Source organism: Canis lupus, chromosome 1 (genome assembly GCF_003254725.2).
Source record: "Canis lupus dingo isolate Sandy chromosome 1, ASM325472v2, whole genome shotgun sequence".
Classification (NCBI taxonomy): Eukaryota; Metazoa; Chordata; class Mammalia; order Carnivora; family Canidae; genus Canis; species Canis lupus.
This window is the reverse complement of record NC_064243.1, coordinates 86940546-86966696: the sequence shown is the minus strand read 5'-3', so window position 1 is coordinate 86966696 and position 26151 is coordinate 86940546. Positions and strand designations below refer to the sequence as shown.

At 40.1% G+C, this 26151-nt stretch overlaps 1 protein-coding gene and 1 long non-coding RNA gene across 14 annotated transcripts in view; one reads left to right on the top strand and one right to left on the bottom strand.

Moving 5' to 3' along the window:
* TRPM3 (transient receptor potential cation channel subfamily M member 3) overlaps positions 1 to 26151 on the bottom strand; it is a 492887-nt gene that overhangs the window by 184186 nt on the left and 282550 nt on the right. For 5 of the 10 annotated variants that reach the window (XM_049092014.1, XM_049092017.1, XM_049092021.1 and 2 more), the window contains exon 7: positions 16330 to 16404. The exons of the other annotated variants lie outside the window; for them this stretch is intronic. In XM_049092014.1, the coding sequence (XP_048947971.1) occupies positions 16330 to 16404 (75 nt within the window). The remainder of the gene's footprint in view (positions 1 to 16329; positions 16405 to 26151) is intronic. 10 annotated transcript variants of the gene reach the window in all.
* LOC112644731 (uncharacterized) overlaps positions 1 to 26151 on the top strand; it is a 130254-nt gene that overhangs the window by 30757 nt on the left and 73346 nt on the right. The gene's annotated exons all lie outside the window — the stretch shown is intronic.

Sequence of the window (26151 nt, the reverse complement as noted above, 5' to 3'; positions counted from 1 at the left end):
TTGCAAGCCAAACCCCAATTAATTGTTCTTTGCAGAAGATAACCTCTTAGACTCTTGTCACATTTTTGTTCTGACTGCTATGTACTTTAACCTGGGCTCTCAAAAGGCAGAAAGTGTCAAAATTGGCTTAAGCAAAAACTGAGTTGGGTGTTGTGGGGAAGGGAGGTGGCAGGAATAGAAGAATGTCTTAAAATTCCAAAAGGCTTCTCCTCATTCTTTCTCTCTTTATTTCTGCTGACATAAGATCATAATCTATGATCAGTTCAGGCACTTGTAAAAATATTCGGTCTTGTAGTAAAATGCCTGGATAACATGAGAATTTTGATCCAAGTAAATTAACACTTTAGTTTTATGTCAACATCACTATATATGATCTAAGATGCCTATGGGCCTAAGGAGTAATATATTTGCTGTTGGGAAATGGTTCACATTTACATGAAGAAGGAGCATAGAGGGTTGATTATATAGGTAGGCCATAATGACCTAGGCCTCAAATCATGTGATTATTACAGTAGAGGCCATTTAGAAAGGAAATTCAAACTTTCTGTGAGAGATGATTTCCTAAAGAATGCATTCAAGACTGAGACTGTCAATGGTGGGTGGGCATTTCTGTCAAGCCCCCAAAGTTGTGTGACAACAACATGAACACAGTTAATACATTGGCCTTGCAGCACTGGGATTATGTGATTCTTGATGATTTGCTAGTTTGTGTGGAGAATTCATATGCTTTGAAATTACGGATATGGTAAGACTTTACCAGTATATGTTTCATGACTTTAAAGTTGCATAATTAAAATTTGCATAAAGTTATAAAGCATTGAACATGTTCCCTTCATCCAGCTTCTCACTTGAATAGCCCAGTCTTTGGTTCAATGGTTGACTCTACCAAGGGAATACTGGTCACTATTTCCTGCATTTGGACTACATAACAAGGCCATAAAAACTCAACAACTACCCAAGATTTTGCATTTTTCAAACAGAACCTTGCACGGACATGGGGAGGTATTAGCAATTACTATAGTGATGGGAAGAGAAGCAGTAAGTTGTTTGCCTCATTTTAATGGACACCAATTTGCTACCCACTTGAGAAGTAATGGCTGAAGTTTGCATAATACACAACTTTCAACCGATAGTTTCAGAAAGACATTCTTGATATTCTTACCTATTTTTAAAAAAGATTTTATTTATTTATTCATGAGAGACACACACACACACACACAGAGACAGAAATGCAGAGACACAGGCAGAGGGAGAAGCAGGCTCCATGCAGGAAGCCCAATGGGGGAATCAATCCTGGGACTCCAGGATCATGCCCTGGATGGAAGGCAGGCGCTCAATGGTTGCCTCCAGGGATTCCCCCTCTTATCTATTTAGTACATCTCTTCTATGATCAGAAAAATTGTGGATAGATTTATGGAAAGTACATAAATCTGGTAATCACGGTGTGAAACTGATGACACTCAAAACTATTCTTGTTTATTAAGTTCAAGGTGCTTCTTATAATTAGAGAGATTCATAGCACATGAATATGCAGATACAACTATAGAATATTATTGCCCAGAGACAGAATACTTTAGTATGCTGTACTTTGCAAAAGGAAACTCAATTGGAAATCTTCAAGCTATGAAAGAATAGAGCGAGCCTAAGAAAATATCTAGGGAACAACATAAGAAAAAAATATCTAAGGTATGACATAAGCAAACATTTTTTCTTCTTCTGAAAAGATGATCTTTCAGTTTTCTGTGGAAGCAGATGTTTTAGATATGACCTTCATGTTTTAGAGGTAGAATATACTATCTATTCAAGACAATAGGATGGCCTTACTTGGAACTGGGTAATAAACCCAATTATCTTTTAGTGAATCCAAGTGATATAACCAATTGGTGAATGCCAAACCCACTGCAGACCACTCCTTTGTGTCATTATAAATTACTATAATGTCTGTCACTATAATTCTGCACCTAAATTGATGCTTAGGGAAGCATTTGGAGTATAAAGTACCTGACAAACTATTAGGCAGTGAAAACAAAGCCGCATGCAACAAGATGCTTCGCTTCTGGATACTTATGGTTCTCAAGTGGGAAGGAAGTTCTTGGAAAGATGGTTGGGGTCTTTCCCTATGGTTGGGACTTCCCAAAGTATAAATTTCCAATTCCCTTTAGGACTTTCCCCCTGCTTTAGGTGAAAATAATGTGAATTTCTTAAATGTCTTTTCCTGTCATCACCAATTCCTATGGCAACTCCTTTACTGATATTTAACTTAATGGGTCCCCTCCATATACAGTCCTTCTCATTTATAGCTAATGCCAATATGCCAGAATCAACACACATGTGTATTTTATCTTGATATTTAAAATCTCAGCAAATTTGGCTAGAGATAGATGGTTGTAAGACATTAAAGATACAGAGTTTGAAATAATATGAATGCCTCTCTTAGTGATAAGTGATTTAAAGTTGATGATATAGCATTTCCTTTCCTGGGGACAGAGAATGTAAAATCTATCAAACTAATATGGAAAATATCTTTTTGTCCATCTTGTTTTCAATACTGTTGAGTTAATCTATTTTGTGCATTATCAATGCTACCAGTGTTTTCATAGGAACGCTGTACTAGCTCCCACCGACTGGCTTTCAATTTGGAGATTGTCTTGTTTTGATTTTCTATCTGGCAATCAGAGGGCAAAGGACAGACTGGGAGGGTGGATGAGTGGATTAAATGAGGTACCTGTAGGCCATCCAAAGAGGTGACTGTAGTATGTGTCCTGGAAACACCTGTCATGTCCTCCATGTTATGCTTCCCTATTGGAGAATTGACCTGTCCACAGAAGGTTGGCCTTACTTGGCTTCTTTCAAAGCTTACTGGACTAGAGGTGGATTCCAGACTTGCAGTGGGCCACATTGGGCTTCCTGGAATTGGAGTGGAAACCCTCAGGCCTGAAGTGAGTAACTGGAGAGTGGATTGGTGGGGAGTGAAGCCTCTATGAGCCGTGGCTGTGGTGGGATCTTGAAGGGTGATTAAAAAAGTAAAGAAGACTGGATGCAGGAAGAAAGGAAGGGGCAGAGGGTACCACAGAGAAGAGATCATGTGGCCTGAGAGGGAGGGAGAGGCCTGTGTGTGTGTGTGTGTGCAGGAGAGAGAGACAGAGATTGAGAGAGAGAGAGAGAGATATTATTTACAATTAGTCATTATTGTGTGGGAAAGAAATGTGTGGGAAAACACTTAGAAAAGAGGAGTCTGGCACTTAAGAACCATATGGTTAAACAAAAACAGATATAAAGATGCTTATTTATATTTATTAAGCCTATAAAAGATTTCTACTTTAAATACACATAAATATTCATGAGGATGAAAGAAGAATAAATGCATTTCATATTTTTAAACCAAAAGAGGCTCTGACAAATAATTTGAAACATATTTTTCCAAAGTTTGAATGTTCTCTCATACAGCCCAATAATATGCTTAGGAAGACAGTTTTTTTTTCCTTGTATCCAAAAGGCTAAAACTTTCTTTTTTGGGGTAGGTGAAGGGAAGGGAAGTTACTAGGTGACTTTTTCTATCACTCCCCAAATGCCTTCTACCATGAGCCTCTCCTTAGTTCTTCAACCAGCTTGGAAGGGCTTTTTGAGTTCTGTGGGTTGGACAAAGATGCAAATGCCAAATAACAAAACCCATAAACTGACTCCAAGTATATTATATGCTAATAAAGTAACTTGGCTTTTGACTTAGTCAATGAGAAACAGTTATTCCCTTATGGCCAGCCAGTTCTGATTGAAATATCCTGCTATTAGTGTTTGCCTATTACCAAGACATTCAAGGAACATTCTATGTGAATCATTTCAATAGAAAGGGAATAGCCAATCCCATGGGCTGTGGTGCAAGTATTACTTTCATAAAAGGAAAGAGCCAGCATTTTCTTTGAGGGGCATTGTTTGCCGGCTGAATGTTTTAATGTAATTGATCTAAGTCTACGAGAAAACTCGCCCAAACAAAGCTACAGGCTTCTTGGTTTCTTGTCTGTTCAAAAACCACATCAAAAAGCACCCCTTGCCTTCTCAAATAGAAGGTAATCAGAGTGGTCCTAACTCATTTTACTTTATAATACTTTGTCTATCCTCCCCTATAAATGTGCCAGGATCTAGGTCCACAGCCCAAACAAGTTCCTTTGGTTTCTTGATGGAATTAGCAGGCAGCAGAGCAGCCCAGGGAATTGTGGATTGAACATAACATGGAAAGATCTAGTCCACAGTGGAGGGAAGATAGAGGGGGGAGAGGTAGATGGTACGAAAGAGAAAGGTTGCAGGTAATGGCAAAATGGCAGCATGTATGTTAATTTGCCCTTCCTCCAAAAACCTCTTTGTACTAGTTGAGACAGGCTGCAATTACTTCTTCCTGCCCCAAATGTGAAAATGTGAAAAGGTCTTTCTCTCTTTAAGGAATGGTCTTTCTGACTCTGTGTGAGGAACTCACACTCATCTCCAATTCCCAGGCTCAATGACAAATCTTCCTGAGCCCTTTCCCCTCTTACCCCACCAGGCAGAAGTAACCATCCTCACTTGTGATTCCTCATAGCATTTGCTTTTTCTAAAAGCCCAAGTCAATGAATATGTCTTTATAAATGTGTCCATCAATTACTTTGTTATAAATAAAACCATTCTCATAGTACCTTTCCTCTCTCTTGAAGTTTTGTCTCATTGATTACATGTTTGAGCACCTCTTTTCTCTATTTAGGTAGGTTTGTCTTTGTATTCCCTGCATGCCATACAGTGCTGTACATGTAGTAGTTGCTCACTAAAACTTGAGGCATGGAAGGCAGGCAGGAAAGGGAGGACACTGAATTACCATCAGGCTACCTCCTTATTTCTTATAGGTTAAATGATTATGTAATTAATTTCCCCAGAAAGTTTTAGATGTTTTGTGACACAAGCAATTTCCCTCAATTAACTGGCCTGAGCTCCAGGGCACTGAGATCTGATTTAAATCCTCATTAAGTTATTCTAAATGCCCAGTTTCTATGCTCATTGGTATGCTCATTCCTGTGGACTACTAGAAGTACTTCCTGACTAATTTCCCAGCCTCCACAATAGTCATCACCAGCTAGTTTTCATCATAAATACAGTCTTTTCTGTAGCCTTCTTTAGTGGGTTCCCATTGCTTAGAGACAAAAGCCCACACCTTTCATGTGACAGGAAGGGTTCCCCATGTTCTGGCCCCAGCCTTCATCTGCAGCTTTGTCTCCCACAAGAACCCTCTGTTCACCCTAACTCTGGTCTCATCAGACTATTGTGATCCACCATCTAGGATTCTTAGCCATCCTAATTTTTAGAAGGGAGTATCTCTCCCCACTCCCGGTTCCATGAGGAAGAATGAGGTCTCCCAGCTTCTCCAGGGGCCCTGAGCCTAAAGCCATGTGTGGTGGGGTGGGGGTGGGGTGAAGGCTCCTTGTGGAATGCTGCCTTCTTTGGAGGAGCCATCAAGCCCATTTGACCAAGAGACTTAAAGCCATACCTGCTAACTTGCCCAACAAAAAAGTGATATTTTGAGTCCCATTGAGTACTTCTCTTTTTTTAATTTCTCAAATTGTTCAGAGTTTGGATGAGGAAGACAGATGCTAATATTGTGGCCCCTCAGAGACCCCAACTCAATCTCCAAATTTCAGTTCAAACATTACTACTTCCTGAGGCACTTCCTAGCTCCCTTGGGTAGTATTAATCATTCATTCCTTTGCAGTCCATTGTGGATTTGTTTTTCTTTTACATAATTTTTGGCAGGTATTTTATTCTGTCTTGCTTTCATGAAAGTTTCATCCACTAAATTTTAAAATTCTTGGAATAGAACCCCTCTTCCTCCCTTAAGCAACATCCTGGTTTCCAAAGTGCCTCAAACATAGTAGGTAGTTTAAATACTTGTGAAGTAAAACAAAATTAAAATGTATAGAGTCTGGGGTCTAGACCTTGGGCAGGGATGGGAATAAATTGGTGGTCATTAAGGGACTGAGTGCCATCTCTCAATATTAGTGATGTGTCCTGCTGACAGTAGAGATGATAGCCATAAATGGCTTAAAAGTGGCTCCATGCTGGCCTTTCATAGGCCTTCACCAATGGGTCTCAGCAGTAGTCAGAGACCTAGAGAAGAAGATGCTGAGTCACCCAGGTTGGTGCTCATATTTCACTTGTCCATTTGGATTAGGTCTGGATGAGTCCAGATTCTTAGTGACTCAAAGAGCCAATTTCGGTTCAGCTGTCTTGTACTTTTAAATTGAGGCCTCATTGTTTCTCAGAATTGGACCCAGCTGGAGTGACAACGTGTCCTGGCCATCGACGGGCAAAGATGTAAACAAAGGTTTACATTCTTCCCTTTGCTGGAACAATAGCCATGAAAGCTATTACTTCCTCCAGATGAAATGGGTAGAGAACTGCATGACTGAAATGGAAACCTAATTCCCTCCGAAATGTTTGATATGATTCAGCAGCTAAGGTGCTGTGGGCTAGGAGTGACCTTCATTCACCACCAGGGTTTTTAAAATAACTGACTGCCCTATCATATATGAGACAAATGTTCTGACTATTTGGGATCTAGTAATGGTATTTAGTCCAATTTCTGACCAGCAATTGGGAGAAATGATACATTTTTATTTGATTATCTGGCATCTTTTCTAAAAGACAGTGTGTCAAGTCTAATCAAATCTTTACTGTGACTAAAGGCTCAGTGAGAAATGAATGACAACATCACGAGGAGCCTTCTTTCCCCTGTTTCAAGTTTCTGTGTGGATGGAGGTCTGTTAGTAGAGCACATCTAGCCTCTTGCCCTTCCCTTACTCTTCGCCACATATAAAACTGAGCAATGTGATCAGTGATCGCTAATGTCTGTCCATATTTCTTGGTTAGATAGAGTAAATCTACTCAAAGACTTCCACTGAAGAGAATTTAGCTTCTTTCTTCCTTTGGATCAGTGCCAGTCAGTGGCTGTTAGTAAAGGTGTCTTTTGTAGATACAAATTTCTTCTCTGGTTTGCTGTCTGGAGGCTGGAGTGAGTAGGCCAATCCATTTGGCCCTCACACTAAGTCTTTATTTCCAACAACTTCACCATTAATAAAAATGATATTTTGATCTCCATCTGCCTGACTCTGGGGCCCAACGCTCTCTGTCACTTCCAGTCTCGTCCCATCAAGGGTGAAGTATAATTTATTGGGCTTTCTTGAGCTCCAAAACATGAATTATAATACTCGTATTTCACTTTCTGGCATTCACTTTGCAGCAGAGCATCTAACAAACTCAAGCCTCTGGTTCAAACTTGTGAATGTGAAATTATTTCCCAAGTACAAATATGGCCTTCTCTGAAAGACAGTTTTGTATTTATGTTTTTTACAGCTCCTCAAAAGGAAACAACAGTGACAAACTGTTAAAAACCCTAGTGACAAATGGAGCCCAAACAAGGTCACTTATGAATTTCTGGGTTGCTCCAAGTGATCTCATGTAGTGAAGCCAGTTCAGCCAACTGGCTGAAGGCAGTTTCTTTTTATCTTATGGGAAACAGCAGTTGTTGAGCACCTACGAGGTACTGGGCAGCAGTCAGGCGGATCGTACTTGTTTACTCAGTCTGTTCAACAACCCTATGATAGAGATATCATTATCCCCATTTTATGGTTAAGTAAACTGAGGCATAGAGAGTTAATTGCATATCTGAATTGGGTTTAAAACAGGGGCCTGCTAGGAAAAGCAGAGTCTGCACACTGTACTCTACTGGACTCCACTGGGTTGTCTCTCACTTGGAGTGACCATGCTATTTATCATACAAATACTAGGATGCTTTTCCAAGTGAAGGGGTCATCAATCATTAGTAGTTTTTCAGGGTTGACAGTATAAGCCAGAACTATCTGGTCTTGGACAAACCAGTACATATCATCACTCTACCTTTCTCATGTCTTAGCGTCTCAAACTTATTTCTGGAAGATTTTAAACATGGACACCAGCCTCAATATTTAGAAAGGGGCCTGAGTTTGCTTGCTGTTCCTTTACTGCATCTCCTCCTTGCTTAATAAGGCCAAGACCCACTGTTGTCCCTCTCTGATTCTCTGTGATCAGGTTTCTAGCTCCATCTAAACCACAGCTATTCATTATTAGAGATATTCCTTCCTGTTAGGTTCTCAGAGGGATGAAACTCCAGGGAAGGATTAGATCATTAAGCAAAAGAAAATAGCATCTACAATCCAGCAGCACCTGCATAAATCCCATAGGGGGAAAATATCGATTTAAAGTTTTTCTCATTCTAGCATATCCTTGATGGTACCGAAAATAAATCCCGTCTACTTTTCTCTCTTATAAATAAATGCCTCATTACATTCTATCACTTAAACACATTGGGATGCCATGATGAAGAATCAGCAGACAGTCATGGCCCAGGGGCATCCAATGGTCTTTGGGTCCTTAATCACTCACTTATTATCCTACTCTGTCATGTTTGTGTGAAAGATCCACTCGGCTTATTCCTACTCTGCCACCAAGAGTCGTTTGCAGTAATAAGTGTTAATACCATCATTCTAGAAAGGGCACTACCCTAATGTTATATACAAGAAAATGGCACTCTAAAGACTAATTCTTTTTTTTTTTTTTAAAGACTAATTCTAATGTACAAAGAACTAGTTGGTGCCTTGAAAATTATCACCAGGAGGAGGTGTGTAGAAATGCCCATTTCAAGTTCTTAGCTCTCCTTGATCAGTTTCTGCTCTAGCGCCTGGCTTTTTAGCGTAGCATGCATCAGAATCACCTAGGGAGCACTTAAAGCACACCCTACAGCTCCCGTCCCCCCACCCTGAGCTTCTTAATAGGTAGATCTAAAATGAGACTTGAGAGTGTGCGTTTCTAACAGGTTCCCAAGTAATGCTATTTGCTGCTGGTCCACAGACTACACTATGAGAACCATTGACCCAGCATTAAGCTATAAGTAAAGGAGACTTCCAACTATGAAAAGAAGTGAAATCTAAGGTGTGTCCTTTGTAGTAACTTAAGATAAGAGCCCATGGAGTAGGACTGAGACACTCATGTTAGATTTTCAGTAGTCTATTCTAAAGTCTAAACCAGGAGTCAGCAAACTTTTTCTGCAAAAGGTCAGATAGTAAGTATTTTCCACTCTACAGGCCAGACAGCCTCTGTTGTAAGTCCTCCCCTCTGCCCCCATGGCATGAAGGCAGCCATAGACAGTGCACCAAAGAATGAGCATGGACATAGCCATGTTCCAATAAAGCTTTATTTACAAAGACAGATGGCATGCTGGATTTGACCCATGGCCTGTAGTTTGCCAACCTTTGGGTCTAACCAATGTGATAAAAATGATTCCCATGAGGCAACATCTGCTAGTTTGCCAAGCCTGAGTATGTCTCAGATCAATGAGAAACTAACCAAGCTGGAAAGCTGATTGTGTAAGCCAAGCAGTGACATCAGTTTAGTTGTACATGGTTGATAAAACATTGTCGGGCAGACCTGGTGGCACAGCAGTTTAGTGCCGCCTGCAGCCCAGGGTGTGATCCTGGAGGCCCAGGATCGAGTCCCAGGTCAGGCTCCCCACATAGAGCCTGCTTCTCCCTCTGCCTGTCTCTGCCTCTCTCTCTCTCTCTGTGTGTCTCTCATGAATAAAGAAATACAATCTTAAGAAAAAAAAAACATTGTCCTTACTGGAAGATACATGCTTTTCTTGCAATTCAGCCCCAAGAACCAACTATTTCAAAATGCATGGCTTCCCACTTCATCCTATTTCAGCAGGGTTTCACTGTACCACTGAATATTATTTACCTATATTTAATGTATTCTCTACTCGGTACTTTGCCTAGAAGTAAGTAATATCTTTTCTGTGCAGCAGGATCATTTTTGAGTTACTAGTTAATTCATATTTGTTTTCCATTTGTTTTTTTTCTCCAAAAAGGCCCACTGAGCTGTTGTTTCTCTGGAAAAATTTGTGTTGCTGGCCTGAGGATGAACTCACTGAACAGCTTTTGTTAAAAACCTAAGCTCACTAGTGTCTTGAAGAGAAGGTGGTGAAGGCAAGTGTCTCTGATGGGGAGGAGTAGGAGCAGATGACACAGGGAGAAGGGACTCACAATATCCCTGTTGGTCAGTTCCTAGGTTGTTTTTTCTTCCTCCTCCTCCTCCTCCTCCTCTTCTTCTTCTTCTTCTTCTTCTTCTTCTTCTTCTTCTTCTCCTTCTCCTTCTCCTTCTTCTTCTTTTCTTCTTCTTCTTCTTCTTTTTTTAAAACATTTTATTTATTTATTCAGAGAGACACACAGAGAGAGAGAGGCAGAGAGAGAAGCAGGCTCCATGCAGAAAGCCCAATGTGGGACTCGATCCTGGGACCCCAGGATCATGCCCTGGGCCAAGGGAGTCACTCAACTGCTGAGCCACCCAAGCATCCCCCTAGGTTTCTTCTTACTGGACCTGTCAACAGCATTTGATGCAGTTGGCCATTCCTTTCTCTTGGAAAATATGTTCTTCATTTGGCTTCCAGATAGCTCTCTCTCCTTAGCTCGCTAGCTGTTCCTTCTTCGTGTTTGCTGGTCCTTTCTCATCTCCCTGACCTCTGGTAGAAGGACTGTCTTAAGAATCATTCTTGGTCCTCTGCTGTCTCCTTTTCTCCTCTCTTCACACACTCCCTCAATGACCTCACCCACTCCCATGGTTTCATACACTGGCTACCCACAGACAATTTCCATAGTTACATCTCCAGACTGAATATCTCCACTGAACTTTAGTCTGGCACAATTGTACTCCTCTTGACATTGCTACATGCACTTTGAGATACCTCGGATTGGCCATGCCTAGAGTAAGCTCCTGATATTGTCTCCTATCTGCCACTCCCATCCCAAGGTTCTTCCTCATCCAAATAAATGGCAACACAGTTTTCTAGCTGGGCAGCACCCCCAAAATTGGAGTCATCCTGGCCTCACCTTTTCCCTTTCACAACTTGTGTCTAATTTAAAGGTAAATCTTGCCTGCTCTGCCTTCAAATTATAGCCTATATGCTAGACTTCTCACCTCCTCAACTGCTACCACCCCTCGTCAAAGCACCACCAGGTTTTGCCTGGATTATTGCCATGGTCTCTTGACTGGTATTTCTGCTTTCACACCTGCTCCCTGTGTGGGCAACTCAATGCAGCAGGTAAGGTGATTCTGTTGAAACCTACAAGAAACACTCCTTTGCTCAAAACTGCAAGCTACTGTTTCATCCAGGGTGAATGCAGAAGTCGAAGTTCTTACCCTCCTCACTGGGTCTGGCCCTTGATCCTTCCCTGGACTCCTTTCTTGCTCCTCTCCTCCCTGTTCCTTCCACATGGCCACACAGGCCTCCTGATGTTCTCCAGTCATGTCACCCACATTCCTGTCTCAGTGCCTTTTCACAGCTGTGCCAGAAAGTCTTCCCCAAGGTGTTCCCTAACTTGTTTCATCACTCAAATGCTTCCTTTCAATGAGGCCTTCTCTACCACTCTGTTTAAAATTATAGCCCCTTCCTTGCACTACACACCGCCCCCATCCCTGCCTTTTTGGCTTCTCTGCCTTACTTCTCTCCCTAACATTTATCACTATGCAGTACACTACATGTTTTACTTATTTTTTTTCCTGTTTCCTTCCACCCAAATGAAAACTCCAGGAGGGTAGGATGAGCATGGACATCTGGCCTGAGAGGGACTGCCCTGAAGTGCACCCTGGGGCTCTGCTCAGCACTGGAGTTCCAGAGCCTTCTGCCTGGCCTGGGAGGGAATGTGCAGGCTTGGGCAGTTATGGCAGCAATGGCAACCTTGGCTGAGGGGAAGTAAGAGGCCCCTTCCTAATTTCCCAGGGATGCTACAAGGCTGAGAGAGAGCGAGAACAGGCAGGAAGGGAGAGAAGGAGAAGACAGGAATGGAGCAGGGAGAAGGGGAGGGATGAGAAGGGGGTCAGAGGGAGGGAAGAGAGACCTAATAAAGACTGAGACTGAATTTCCCAAAACTAGATGGAACGGGGGCTTGGAATTGGATCTATGTGAATTAAGGAAAATTTTAATTTTTAAAATTTTTGTTTTATTTTTAAAGATTTTATTTATTTATTCACGAGAGACAGAGAGAGAGGCAGAGACACAGGCAGAGGGAGAAGCAGGCTCCATGCAGGGAGCCCGATGTAGGACTCGCTCCCAGGACTCCAGGATCATGACCAGAACCAAAGGCAGATGCTCAACCACTGAGCCACCCAGGCGCCCCAAGGAAATTTTTTTATTATGTAACATTTCTTACATACTTAAGTTTATGAGCCATAATTCATATCCACTACGACAGTCCTTATTACTTGAATAATGGAAACAAGTCCACAGAACAAAATAAATCCTGTTCCATGCATGCCATGCAAACCGAATCTAGGAACAGAAAGGGTGAGAAATTTCTACCTCTCCCCAAACTCCCGATGTGGGCACACTATGCTTAATTGTCTCTTTCAGAATCTCCCCCATGATTTCCTAATAAATTCTGATGTGCACCCGTGTCGGTTCTCACTTCCTGTGTTCTCCCTCTGGGTGGAAGCAATGCTGCTAATGAGGAAAGGTTCAGCTCAGATTTGTTTGATGACCAGAAAAGCTGACTCTCCAGTCCTCATTCCCCTGTTTTAGCAAAGGCGCACCTGTTGTTGTTTTTTTTTTCCTCCTCCCTCGCTCCAGCAGGAATTGCCCACAGAACCCTATGTGGACGCCAAGACGCCAAGGCTCATTAGCCAACAAGAACTGTTGATTCCTCCTCTTCCTGAGATTTAAGACTTCAGTGTTTGCCTATGGGGCTGTGGCCTGTGGAACTCCATGCAGCTTTTAGAATCTGGCCTCCTCATGGAACAGGGACAGCCTGTTCAGTGAGGGGAAGAGCTGCTTGTTTGTTTCAGCTCCAGATGCCCAAAAAAAGAAAAAAAAATCAACCATTTGCCTATTTGGCTGTTATCAGGGCATAACATCTCTATTTCCCTCTTTTTTCTTTTCTTTTCTTTTCTTTTTTTCTTTTTTTCTGCTTAGGGGTTAGTATCTTTAGCTGAAGGTTCAAGGTTAAAAGATTTGTATTCTGTTAAAATCTATGACAATTTTATTACTGACGCCTTGGGGGCACTATTTCTGGTCACTTTTCAAGCCTATATGAAATAGACTTCACTCTCATAGCGATCAGTTTCAAATAGTATTTGAAAGGATCCAAATAGTATTTGAAGGGATAGGCATATTATTTTAAATTCTAGGAGGGGGTGCAAAGGGTCCTATGACAAATTCCCTGGCCTAATAGGCAAATTAAAATCTCAGCCCACTTTTTTTTAGACCCGTAGAGAATGAGATACCTTATCCTCTTTAAATATATCCCACTGTAAAATTGTTGATTATAGCAGAAAATACGCAGAAAGCACACGTCCTGCCATTTATTTTATGTTTGCCTAACTTTCTAAAGTTAGCTATGCATTTCTACTGAATGGTTGATCCTAATCTAGACTGAAAAACAGCCATGGGCAATTATCACTTTAAATAAGTGGGGGAAAATCAATACTTATTTATTTTTCTGTGTAAATGGAAATAACGAAGCCACGATGACATTGACTGCTGCAAAAAAATACACATCCCTAGACCCTCTAAGTTCATAAGGTGGAAAGGTTTTAACAAGAATCACGATGCCACAGGAGCACAGTCAAATTTCCAGAATAAATGTTTTCACGCCCATGACAGTCGGAAGTATTCGTGATGGTCTTTGCCTGTACTTGTTCCTATTCATTTATCTTCCCTAAGTCTATGTGTTATTGCTTTATTATGTGTCCTTCCTTTGTAGCTTTTAACATCTAAGCTCCTCTATTAAATTTTTATGTCAGACTGGATACCAGAGTTAAAAATAAGGCCAGAAAAACATGTATCGATGTTTACAATTAATATTTATTGAGCACCTACCTGCATGTACCAGGCACTGTGCTACGTTTGCCAGATGACAAAAATAAGTAAAACTCAGGCTCTGCTCACAAGGAGCTCACAATCTGCAGGTGACGGAGGGGCAGGCAGGTGGACAGATAACCAGTCTGCCCAAAGAGGCAGCGCTGCAACAGAGGCTTACACAGGGCGCAGTGGCAATACGAGTTACGTGGTGAACTCGTAGTTACGTGGTTACAAGAATCACTGTGTGTGTGTGTGTTTGTGTGTGTGTGTATCATGATAAGATTTCACAGGAGAGAAGATTTTCAAGCTGAGGTTCAGAATGTAGGTTTCTGTCAATAAATAGAGTTGAAAGAGGTTGGAATTTCAGCAAATGTCAAAACAGGAGGAAAACACATCTGACAAAGTATGTCATTATATCATTGATGGGAAATTGCAAGTAGCTTGGAATGGGAGGAACATAAGGTCCGCATGCATTATGGAAGAAGGAGAAAATAGAAAAACAACAGATGAAAAGATATGGAAAGACTTTGCTTTTAGCAGTGAAAGTAGGAAGAGGTTGGGTTGCATTAAGAAGGTCTATGTTATCATGAGAGTAATCTATCAGATCTGACCAAAACCAGCAGATTTTGCTGACATTGAGACCAAAAGGCCAAATGTTTGGAACCTCAGTCTTTCTAATCTGAAAAGAGATTTTAGCATTCTTCCTTGAATGTAAGAGAACCTAAGAGATCTTATCAGAACGGTGGACAGCTCCCCAGGTTAACTCATTTGTTTACAAGTACTGTCCCTGTCCCCAAATAAGTCATTCTAATACATAATGCATTTCTAAGGCACTTCTCTTTTAGGAAAGCACTCCTAACTTGAAAAGGAAAATGAGTCAGATAGACAAGATAGGAAGATACCCAGAAACAGGTTTCACTAACATTAGTTCTACTCCCCCAACATTATTCTTGTCTCCATTATTGTCTTGCTTGACAAAGTGACTTTTTAGTGCCAAGCATGACAAACATTTTGGTAACAGCCAACTAGCAACAGACCATTTCAAAAGATGAAGAGAAGGCAGATGTTTACACTGCATTGTCTTCTTCACACAACCTACTCTTTCAGGGGGAAAATTCTTTAAAAGGCAGAGAAAACTTCAAATAACATGTTCCGCTGAGAGCATCTAAAAAATGGCAGGGCATCAGAGTCCCAAAGTTAACTGATCATGTATTTGTATTTGTATTTTGGATGGTCTTTTACTTGATTGGATCAGTCTACAGGTAGTAAAAAGTCCGAATGATTGGGGGGAACAGGCGAGAGTATCCACCAAAAGCAATGAAATGTCCCCGATACACATACAACCTGCCCAGAGGAAGTTAAACATCCTTTTCAAGTCATGTGGTTTGAACCTAGGGCTGTCAGTCTGTGGGAGTATAAATTCATACTTCCAGGTCTCCCTGGATGAAGTTCTGCTATGATCCTTAACTCGGCACTGTTATTGATCTCATGGAACAGTTATGGGCTCAATGATGAAATTTTCATGTCATGGTTACCCCAATGCATTTGAAGATGATTCAATGATCAAAAAAGATGCCAGTGATGACAATTGAACGTCCCTTTGCCTTCCCAGCCTCCTTCATATATTCTCAGGCATAGGATGACAAAGGGAAGTCCACAAGTCACATGAAAAAAGACTGTAGCCATGGGTACATGATCAGGAGCTTCTCTGTTTATCTTCACCCACCACACCCTGGACCATCACTCTGCCCTATTTCTTCCTCATGGTTGCTCCTGTGAATTCCTCCACCATCTTGCCACTAACCACTGTCTTCTGCCCAAAGTTCTGCAGCTGGTGAGTTCCAATTGAACCAATGTTCAACCCATGTGTGACATGGAATTTGTGTTCAAATAGTTGTTGAACAAAGTAATGATGCCCAAACTCTCCAATTTGGGTTTAACAAGATTTTAGGGGAGTGCCTTTTTGAATGAAGTAATGCTTCCTTATGTGGGATGAAAAGAGCAAGGGTTTTGGAATCACATCAGCCTGGTTTCAGCCATGCTGTGCCACTAACTGGATTTAGAACAAGGGCTTAATTACTCTGAAACACTTTTTCTTCAACTATAAAAAAAAAGAAGATAATAATCCCTACCTTGAAGTGTTTCTGTATTAAAAGAGATAGTACATATGAATGCCTAGCATAGTGCCTGGACATACCAGGGCCTCAAGAAATGCTTATCTCCCTCCTCCTTGTCTTATGCGGGACTTTAGGATGATAAAAATAGGGAGTAACTAATCTCAGATGTGGTTGGAAGTCTTAGAAAGAGATAAACAGCAGTCACAGGGAGAGATAGCGTTAGCAATTTTTAAAGGAAATGAATGGTTTTGTGGTTAATTTTCTTGGTTGGGGTTTAAGAGGAGATTCATGTTGTCTATTAATTATACTTACCAATTGGGTCTAATTGGCAACTACCCCAAAATGAATAAAACAAGCGGGAGTCAAGAGAGAAAAACGGCAGGCATCCTGTCAAAAAATAAAATCTTTGAAATTTCTACAACCCAATGGTTGAATATACATTTTATTAAAGCAGACGGACTCACCCAATTTATAAATTTGTACTTGTGATGGTAATTCAAGTTGCACATTCAGACTTTAGCAAAGCATCAAACAGCCTTCTGTACCAGCCATGCCTGGTTGCATTGCTCCTTCACTTGTTTGGGTCCTTCAAATCAGCATCCCCTTTGCTGGAGGAAGCATCCCTCATTATTCTATCTTAGCTTAGGTAACTGCTTTGGTGGTCAAAGGGTTAAATGAGGCAGTCCACGTTGAGGACTTGTCAAGACGCTGAGCCCTTAGTAAATCCTCAAGAAATACTAGCTGTTGTTATAGTGATTACAACAATAATTATGAATTTGATTCTGTGTTTTCCAAGACTGAGCAAGAACTAGATTGTCTCCTCTCTCCTTTTAAAAACACTTTTCTGTTTTTTTGAGATATGTGTCCTGTTCTCAGGTGATTGGCTTACTTTTGACCTAAAAGGATTATTTTTTTATCCCCTTGGCTAATGTATTTAATTTCTTTTCTCTTCATAGAGGAATTGAAATCAGTGCCAACGTGTCATTCAACATGCATATTATTTACTGAAAAGATTCCCTCATTACCCTCTCTTCTTTCTCTCATTGCCAAGAAAATGACTAATTAGGCAGATATAGCTATATATATATAATCTATCCATATCATAGATCTACCCCTTCCTTCCTTCTACGTATATATGTATGTATCTATTTAACTACAGAAAAAGTCACCAAATCTATTTCATTATCATAGGTTTTCTTACTAATTTGGCTATACTATCCCAAACTGTGAAGTAAATTTAATTGTAATTTTATGACTCTGGAGTTGTTAATTTACCAAAGAAGCTAGTTTGGGTTGAGATGATTCAGTATCTTATTTCAAGTCTAGGCCTCAGGGGAGAATCCCACAAACAGTTCTGCTTCTGCCTCTCTTGGTTCCTTTCCTAGAAATAACATTTACAGGTGCCTCCAGATCCTCAAACCAGACTTCTAGAACAGCCTCAATTGGGGGCGGTGGTAGGGCAGGGGGTGGCTGGTCGGTGAGAGACATGGTAGGGGCTTATCCACTTTTATGGAATATTACTTGGTGATTCCTCAGTGCCCACAGCCTGGCAAAGCTGCCTTGTCATAAGAATGTTCTCCCTAGGGAAAGCACAAAGCAATATCCCTCGAAGCACAAAATGTAAGAGTTAGTTCCTCTGGATTCTTAATAGTTTGTAAAATAATAAGCCAAGAGTAACTACTGTGTATTTTCCAGAAAGTTACCAATTAGCATATTCCTGAGAACATAAATTCAGCTTGGGAGCATACGCCTCCCCAGGCCTCTCTACCACCATGTACAACAATTAGATGCTTGCTAAATACTATGAACAAAGCTCCAAATAGACAACAACACAAACCCTCTGGAAATTTAGCACAAGCATTTGTTTATTGAACCAAGCACAAAACTGGCTTAGCTGTGCCTTCCCTGCAGAGCGAATGGCACACTGGTATTTTCAGTTTGTTTCTCTTTTCCTTCTAGTTACCAAACCCTAATGAATAAAAGTTGAGATGACATTTTAGTGAAGATTAACTAGATTTGTTGAAGATATGTGCATGGTTGACAACAGAAATGTCTAGACCTCTGGCGTCTGTCAACTGTGACCCCAAATGTCTCATTATTTCTTTGATTACCCTTCTGGGAACTGTGGAAAAAAGTGGTCTTGAGGGGGACAATGGGGAAATAAAGGGCCAATGATTTTGCATCCAATGAGGCTAATGCCCTAAGTACTCTGCTTTCATTCCTTGTTGAGGTACATGGAGAACCTTTCTTTATTTGAATTCTTCTGGTGTTGTGTTAAATAGAGTAAGAAAAGTACCTCTCGAACTAACGCAGCGACTATGCTGAGCAGCAGACTGGGAGTGTGGTGTTTTGAGCTCAGCTAAGATCCGTGCCCTAATGCAGAGTATGAAAGAGGTAGGGCATGTGACTTTCTCTAAGGGGGTTTTCTTATCTGGAAAGTGAAGGCAATGAACTAGGTGAAAAAATATATAGACTTATATATATGATAATAGTATGTATATATGATTATACAGAATCCCATGAGCATGAGTAGCTTTGCGCCTGCCCCATCTGTACATCTCTTTCTATAGAATAATGCCCCAGCTCTCATATATTATTCTATAGTTTACCTTTATATCCCTGTCAAGGAGTGGCTAGAAAAAGGAGACAATGAAACATATATTATCTTTTCCTTATGATTCTGATGTTTGTGTTTCCTAAAAATCTAACCCCAGTTCACACATAGACCTTATTTATATTTGCAGCTCAAATAATGCAACTAGATAGGATATAAAATTTAATGAAAGTAAAGCAAATTCAGTTAGACTGCACGCTATGCACTGTTTCTAGATGTTGAAAGCTTTTATCTACAGGGCTCGCGATCCATTGCTCACATTCCACGCATCAAAATCTTACCTAAAATACCTCTACCACATAGCCCCTTGACCATTCCACCCAGGAATACTCTTTGTATGAATTTCTGTTGTATTTTATGTCATTAAAGGGCACTTAACACTTGCTGCTTAGTATAATGCTGCTCTTTGTATCCTGAACTGAAACAGCCCAGTGGTGGGGGCTCTGACGCAGGCAGACTTTTCGGGTCAGCCTCTTATTACCAGGCTGACGTTGGGGCCATCACTTGACCTCAGTTTTCTTTTTTGTTGGTGGGGATAATAAACAGTACTCACTTCATAGGGTTGTCAGAAGGAGTAAATCATGATTTCTTGCAAAGTGTTTAGAATAGCACTCAATTAAACATTAGTTATTGTTAACTTATTTGTAAAACTCTAAGTTCTCTGAGCACACAACTATGCTTTATTTATCTTGCAAACCCTGCAGTGCTTTGTATACTATACGCACACAAGCCAATACTGGTAGAGCCATAGAAATACTGTCAAGGGGAAATATAACAGACAGAGCAATCATTATTTATTGTAAATGACAGATATTTGGAATTCTCATTTTGCTACATTTTGAAAAGCTGAAGAACTTTAAGCCTGTGTTTTGGCTCCATATGAAGCATCTTAAAGGGAGAATGGAATAAAAAATGCAGCAGGAGCTACTTTTCCACAGTTAGCACCACAGACAATATCCAACATGAATCAGCTGTTGAATGAGCTATTGTGTGACCCAGCCCCATCTCAGGGAGGAGGACTCTGGGAGAGGGGAGCTGGACTTTGGGGTGGCCAGGATCATAATGAAGGGGAAATGAACAATTCCAGCTCTACTGAACTGTACTCACAGTAAATACATAAAATCAGGAAATTTTCAAGAGCCCCATTATACCAGGATGTCTGGTTATGGTTAAGGATTGGGAATAAACTTGGGCTGTTTGTCATTCACTAAGATAGGGAATTATAATTTTGCTTCTGGTTTCAGCTACTATCAAGTGTAAGCATCAGATCTGTTACATTAGTCTCATATATTTTTTAAAAGATTTATTAGACAACGAGAGAGAGAGAGAGAGAGAGAGAGGAGAGAGAGGGAGAGAGAGAAGTAGACTCCCTCCTGAAAAGGGAGCCCAATGTGGGGATCATGACCTGAGCCAATGGCAGATGCTTAATTGACTAAGCCAGCCAGGTGCTCCAGTCTCATAATTTTTATACACATCCTTTATGTGTGATTGGACAATATTATTTTCTTTTTTTTTATTTTCTATGTTGTGTCTTTAATCAGCCTCTTCCCTTAGGTTTCCTGACTGAACTCTTTCCTCTTGTCTTAGATGAAACAGAGGATCCCCAGCAAGTTGAGTGAGCAAGGGAACACATGGCAGTGCTGGCTCCTTACCTAAGGTCAAGAATGATATGCACACACTTGAGGGAGGAAAGTTCTAAACTCATACATTACATGGATAGGCTATTGCCAAAGGTTGTCTTCCTCCCTCTTTCTCTCCCCCTGTCCTTTTATCCTTTCTTGCTTCCTTCCCTCAACTCCTTCTTCTCTCCTTCCCTCCCTTTTTCCTTCTTGTCTTCTCTCTACTCCTCTCCTCTCCTCCCCTTCCCCCACCCCTCCCCTCCCCTCTTTCTCCTCTCTTCTCTTCTTTTCCCTCCCCTTCCCTCCCCTTCCTTTCCCTTCCCTTCCCTCCCCTTCCCTTCCCTCCCCTTCCCTTTCCTTCCCTTCCCTTCCCTTCCCTTCTTCTTTTCTCCCTTCCACTACTAAAACACCAACATTAAGAAGTATTTAAAAGGTAGAAGTGGAACACATCAGCTCTCATCATACCTCCTCTACCTCAGGTTTCATTCCCTATAAGCTGTGACTATTAATTATTCATGTGTGTCCTTTCAGATATTTTATAAGCATATATGTATATTTTTTCAAATTTTTATAAACATAAATTTAATCATAAACACACAGCTGTACTGGCTTACAACAATCTTTTTAACTTAGGAAAAAAATACCCTTAGATATCTTTCCATATGAGCCCAAACCAATCTAATGCATTATTCATAATAACTTCAGAGTATGTCACTATATGTTTACATATAATTTAGTCAGTCACTTACTCATGAATCTTTGTAAACATTACTGTAGTAAATATGAATAGCATAAATTCTTAGATGTAAAAATATATGGCCAAAGAGTGTACACATTTAAAATTTAATAGGGGTAAAAAAATAATAAAATTTAATAGGGGTAGCCAAATTGTCTTCCAAATAAGGTTTATTTACACACAAAATAATGCATATTTATATATATATTTATTGACAGTGATATCCGTAAACTTTGTTTTTTGCCAACTGATAGGCTGAAAACATTTCACTGTCTTAATTTTCATTTCCTTAATTTTGAATAAGGAAATTTGTACTTTCTTCTCTGTGATCTTCCTGTTGATGTATTTTGCCCATTTTGTTACAGAATTTTTCTTTTGGATTTGTGGATATTCTTTACTATGGAAATTAGCCCTCTGTCATGATTGCAATTATTTGCCTTATTTTATCATTTGTTTTTTGAGTCAGTATTTGCTAATGGGGTTTCTAAGCTTTGAATTTGTTTACTACAGCAACTCAGTTTGTGTGAATGTCACTGTAGCCCTGAGTTTGGTATTATTAAAAGAAGAAGGGAAAAGGCCTGGCAGAAACATAGCAGTTCCACATATGTAGTATTCAGAGAGGAAAGGTGAGGTTTGTTTTCAAAGCACTTGCCTATGGTTTCACTAAATCTGTAAGGCATTAGATCCTCCTACCTCTATTCATTTAGCAAGATAGAAAGTAAATTCCAACTGCCTACAGCTCTGCTTTTGGGATTTTATTGAATAATACAAGCTAAAATCAAGCGAAAAACTAACTAGGGTTGGATAAACAAGGACATGGGTATCTCAGTCCAAAGAAGACCCAATTCACCATTTATTACAAGAAGCTTCATGAATTTTTTTTATAACTTTCAGTATCAGCAAATACTCTCAATTCTATATTTACTGACATTCAAAACATTTTAAGAGCCCTTCAGCTGTATCTTGCCAAATTATTAGTCATTACTTCAGGGTTATTAAAATGTAAAAATGTCATATTGGATAATTGGCATAAGAAGGATTTCAATCCTTGAGAAACTCATCTGTTCATTAGGTCTCCTCAAGTGTTTCCTCAACAGAGTGGCGGGGGGGGAATGCTCTTAATCCCTAAGACAGCTCCTTAGTCCTTTTCTCTCAACAGGGCTGAAGTCCTTTTGTGACTTACGGTTTGAGAGGCTGACCAATCTCCATCCTCCTGCCTATTACCAAGATTACAATCATGTGTAGGTCATATGAGAATTATTTTCCAGGATTTATCTTTGAAACATTTGTATCAAGAGTACAGTGTCATGGAAACATGGAATCTTTCCTATATATTTTTAATATTTTGGGATTTAAAATGTTACCAAATGATGTGCAAAAAATAAGTGACTCCACTAAGGATCCATTATGGAATGCACATGCATTATGCATTAGCGCAGTGTATGCAATTACTTGGAGGCCTATGGGATCTGTTTGAGTTAGCTAACTTAAGAAGTTAACTAAACCAGAATGATCTAAAATAATCTCTATAATTTTAGACATCTTGTCTCAATCCAATTTCAAGTGGAAATTGCAATTTCCAGAGCCAGTGCAAGACTTCTCCAACTACCGATCCCGAAAAGACTCCCAGGTAGAGAGTGAAAGAACATGGTATGAAGCATGCACTATAGGAGTTGTTTGTAGACTAGGCTCCCCAGTGAACATATTGGAACTATGACAGGCATGCCTTATTTATGAATGGCAGATACGTTTTATCTCATATGACAAATCAGCCATTCCTTAACAATCTGAAAAGCTAAGCTGAAAAGATATGGCAAAAACTGCTAGCTGTACCATGATAATTAATTTTCCCCTTTCTTCATAGTTGTGAAAGGATTTTAGCTCCCAATGTATGCGCCCAGGATAAAGACTACATTTTCAAATCCCCTTTTAGCTAGGTGTGAACATGTGACCAAATATTGGCATGTGCAACGGAAGCCAAATGGTGTGTATGACTTTCTTATTGTGACTTCAAAGGGCAGAAGGGCATGACTTTCCCTTGCTCCTTTTTCCTGATTCTTTCTGGCTAGAAAGTAGATGTGATGGCAAGCTCCCATGGACCAGGACGACAGGGATGGGAAGAGCGAATGAAAGAAGGAATCTGAGTCCTCAATACTGGGAGACCTCTACATTAAATCTAGACTCCTGTTCAGAATAACAGATACATAAGGAATAAACTCCTGTCTCATTTAGGCATCCATTGTTTTAAGTCATTGTTACAGCAACAGAACCCATGTCCTAATGAGTGCAAAATTGTTCTGAGCTGAGTCAAGGCTCAAAGGAAAAGTCACGCTAGGTTTGCAATGCCTGCTATGGGCAAGGGACTTGATGGTTTCCTGCAAATTCTAACCTCTTACTGTATGGATAGTTAACCTACTCCAAAATGGAAAACTCTCAAAAACACCTTTCATGGCACTCACACGTTACAGCTTTCCTTGACTATATATATACACACACACACACACACACACACACATATGCCAGTCTCCCTCTCTGCTATAGTTAACCACCTCAGGCTTAGCCTTTCTGTATTTGGTATAAACACAAAGAAATGAGACTGACTTCACAATCATAGTAAGAATAAAATAAGGAATATGTATAGTATTTAGGATATACTATTTATTATATATAAATGACTACAATCCTTTAAAATAGCCCCCCTGGAAAACCATATGCTTATTTCAATGATGCTGCCATTACTAAAATATTTTTGGATTTTTTTTGAAGTTGAAATTTACACATTTCTTATGATAATAGGACTGGATCAAATAACTTAAACTTCTTTCATTCAAACCAGCAACTCCTTATTGGGCACTTACTATGCACAACGTTGTTAGTTTGAGTGTCAGAGATGTTGGTAATCAATCAAGGATGTCAGTGGTACTCTTCAGACAATCTATGTTAAATTTTCTGGGTAAGATGCTTTCATGATTTAACAATAGAAAAATAATACATATAAAGGGTCTACTATAGTCCAGGGAAATGAGAAGGATACACCAGGAATGAAATGTGAATTTTCAAAAAGCCCTGCTTCGTGGAGTTTTATACCATGCATTTATTCATTCACTCAAGATTTATATTACTGCCCTGCTCCCTTACTTCCTCCAAAATTCTCATTTATAGATTAAAAATTAGAGTCCTCTTTATATTCAATTTTGAATTCTTTATTCTACTAGAAACTTGATTTATTAAAACATTCCCTGGGCAATGCATTCTACCAAGTAGGCTTTCCAGGGGCATATGGGTAAAGCAACCCCATCTCTGCCTCTGCCCCCACATGAGCTAACAACAGTGGACAGTAGGATTTCTCTGAGTATCAAGGACTCTGACAGGAGAGCTCCCAGCGTCGAGCACATTTCTAGAGTCACTGAGCCTGAAACATATAAAGCCGTGGTGCTCAGAGCGGGCGCTGCTGAATTGGGAATACTGATCTGATTTACCTCATGAGTCACTTCTGCCCATTAAGCAAATCGGTGTGTCTCTTCAAATGAAAAACAGCTTCCTTACAGCCATGATGACAGAAAGGTCAACTCAAGTCCATTTGCAGTTTTCAACTACACCAAGAGCTCAGACATAGACAGTGACTTTAGTCCTCACCCAGGAGAGAATAGACTCGGAGCAAATGAAGTCAGATATAAGGAAGAACTTCCCAATGGCAAGTGATGTTGGGATCTGAAGGGCATGCCAGGGCTGATAGCCAGCTGATGCTGTTGGTTTAGGAAACCAGTGTCTTCACCAGTTGTTAAAGATTTTAAATCTCTCTGCTGGTTTGCTATTGCTGCTTCTTCTATATGTCTTTAGACTAGAATATTGTGGGTGCGGCCTTGACAAATCAGATATGGGCTATTGGAAAGATTTGAAAAAAACAAACAAAACGAAAAGTCAAGGAAACTTGCTTAGAGTAGCAAGTGTTTCCTGAGGGATGTGATAGGCCTTTGGGCCAGGTGGGTATTCATGTGAAACTGTTCTGCACAAGGTAGAAAATTAACATTCCAGCCTCTTCTCTCACGCCATTCGGTAGCACTAGAAATTGTGTCAACTCCGATACCCCCTGATATATTTAAATGCTACATAGGGGAGGCAGTGCCACCCTAGTGGTAAACCACTAGAGCCATGTTTAAGCATTATCACCCAAAATGGTGGTAAAGGGAGCGGGATATGAAAGATGCAGTCATGAGTACTTACTTCTGTTGATGGAAATTTCATGGAAACAAAATGCTTTAAATTGATGTGTGTGATGTCATAGAGATGAACTTTTTAAAATAAAATCCCTTGGAGCCAATTGGATTTTACCAGCATTGACTCAATCTGTGCATTAGAATGTTCATGTGGCTCATGTATCATGTAACTCAGTGGCAAGGGGGTATATTTGCTTCCACAATAAGACCTAATTTATTAGGGATGACATCCTGTACTGTTGGAAGTCATTATTCTCATTATTTTTGTTAGTTTGGGTGAGTAAGCATACAATCATATATAAATAGGTGTGTTGGCTTAGGGACTGCATAATAAAGCATATTTTTCCTAGAGAATTCTAAATAGCAATATCCTCAAATACCAAATGTGATTATGCTTATGAAATCTGCCGTCATTTCTGCCCCTTGTTTACTCAGAAATACCAAGCCTGCTTTAAGCTCCTGCTTTAGAAAAAGTATTCTTCATGTCTTCATCAGATGAGACTATGCTCAAATGTCAGTCATTACTCTGGGGCAAAGAAAAGGCAGAGAATCAAATTTTCTTTCCAGCAAACCCCGACAGTAGCAAAAGTACTGGCTATGGACATCTAAACCTACCCAGACACCCCCATCAATTAATATCATAAAATAAATGTCTCTATAATGACTGCCATCGGGACATAATCCCTCAGACTGGATTTAGTCTGACGGGGATTTCACTTTATAGTCTGGAGATGACAAAGTCAGAAATTTCTAGCTTTGTAATGAAATTTCCTACAACCTAAACTGATGTTCACAATATAATTAGGTATGCAGTCTGAATAAAACTTCGCATTTGGGCAAACCTAAAATAAAATTCAGTCAACAAAGGGGAAACATTTTAACCAAATAGAGCTCAAAGATAACGAGATTTCTGTCTTCTTCCTTCAATCCACTTTTTGAGTAAAATGG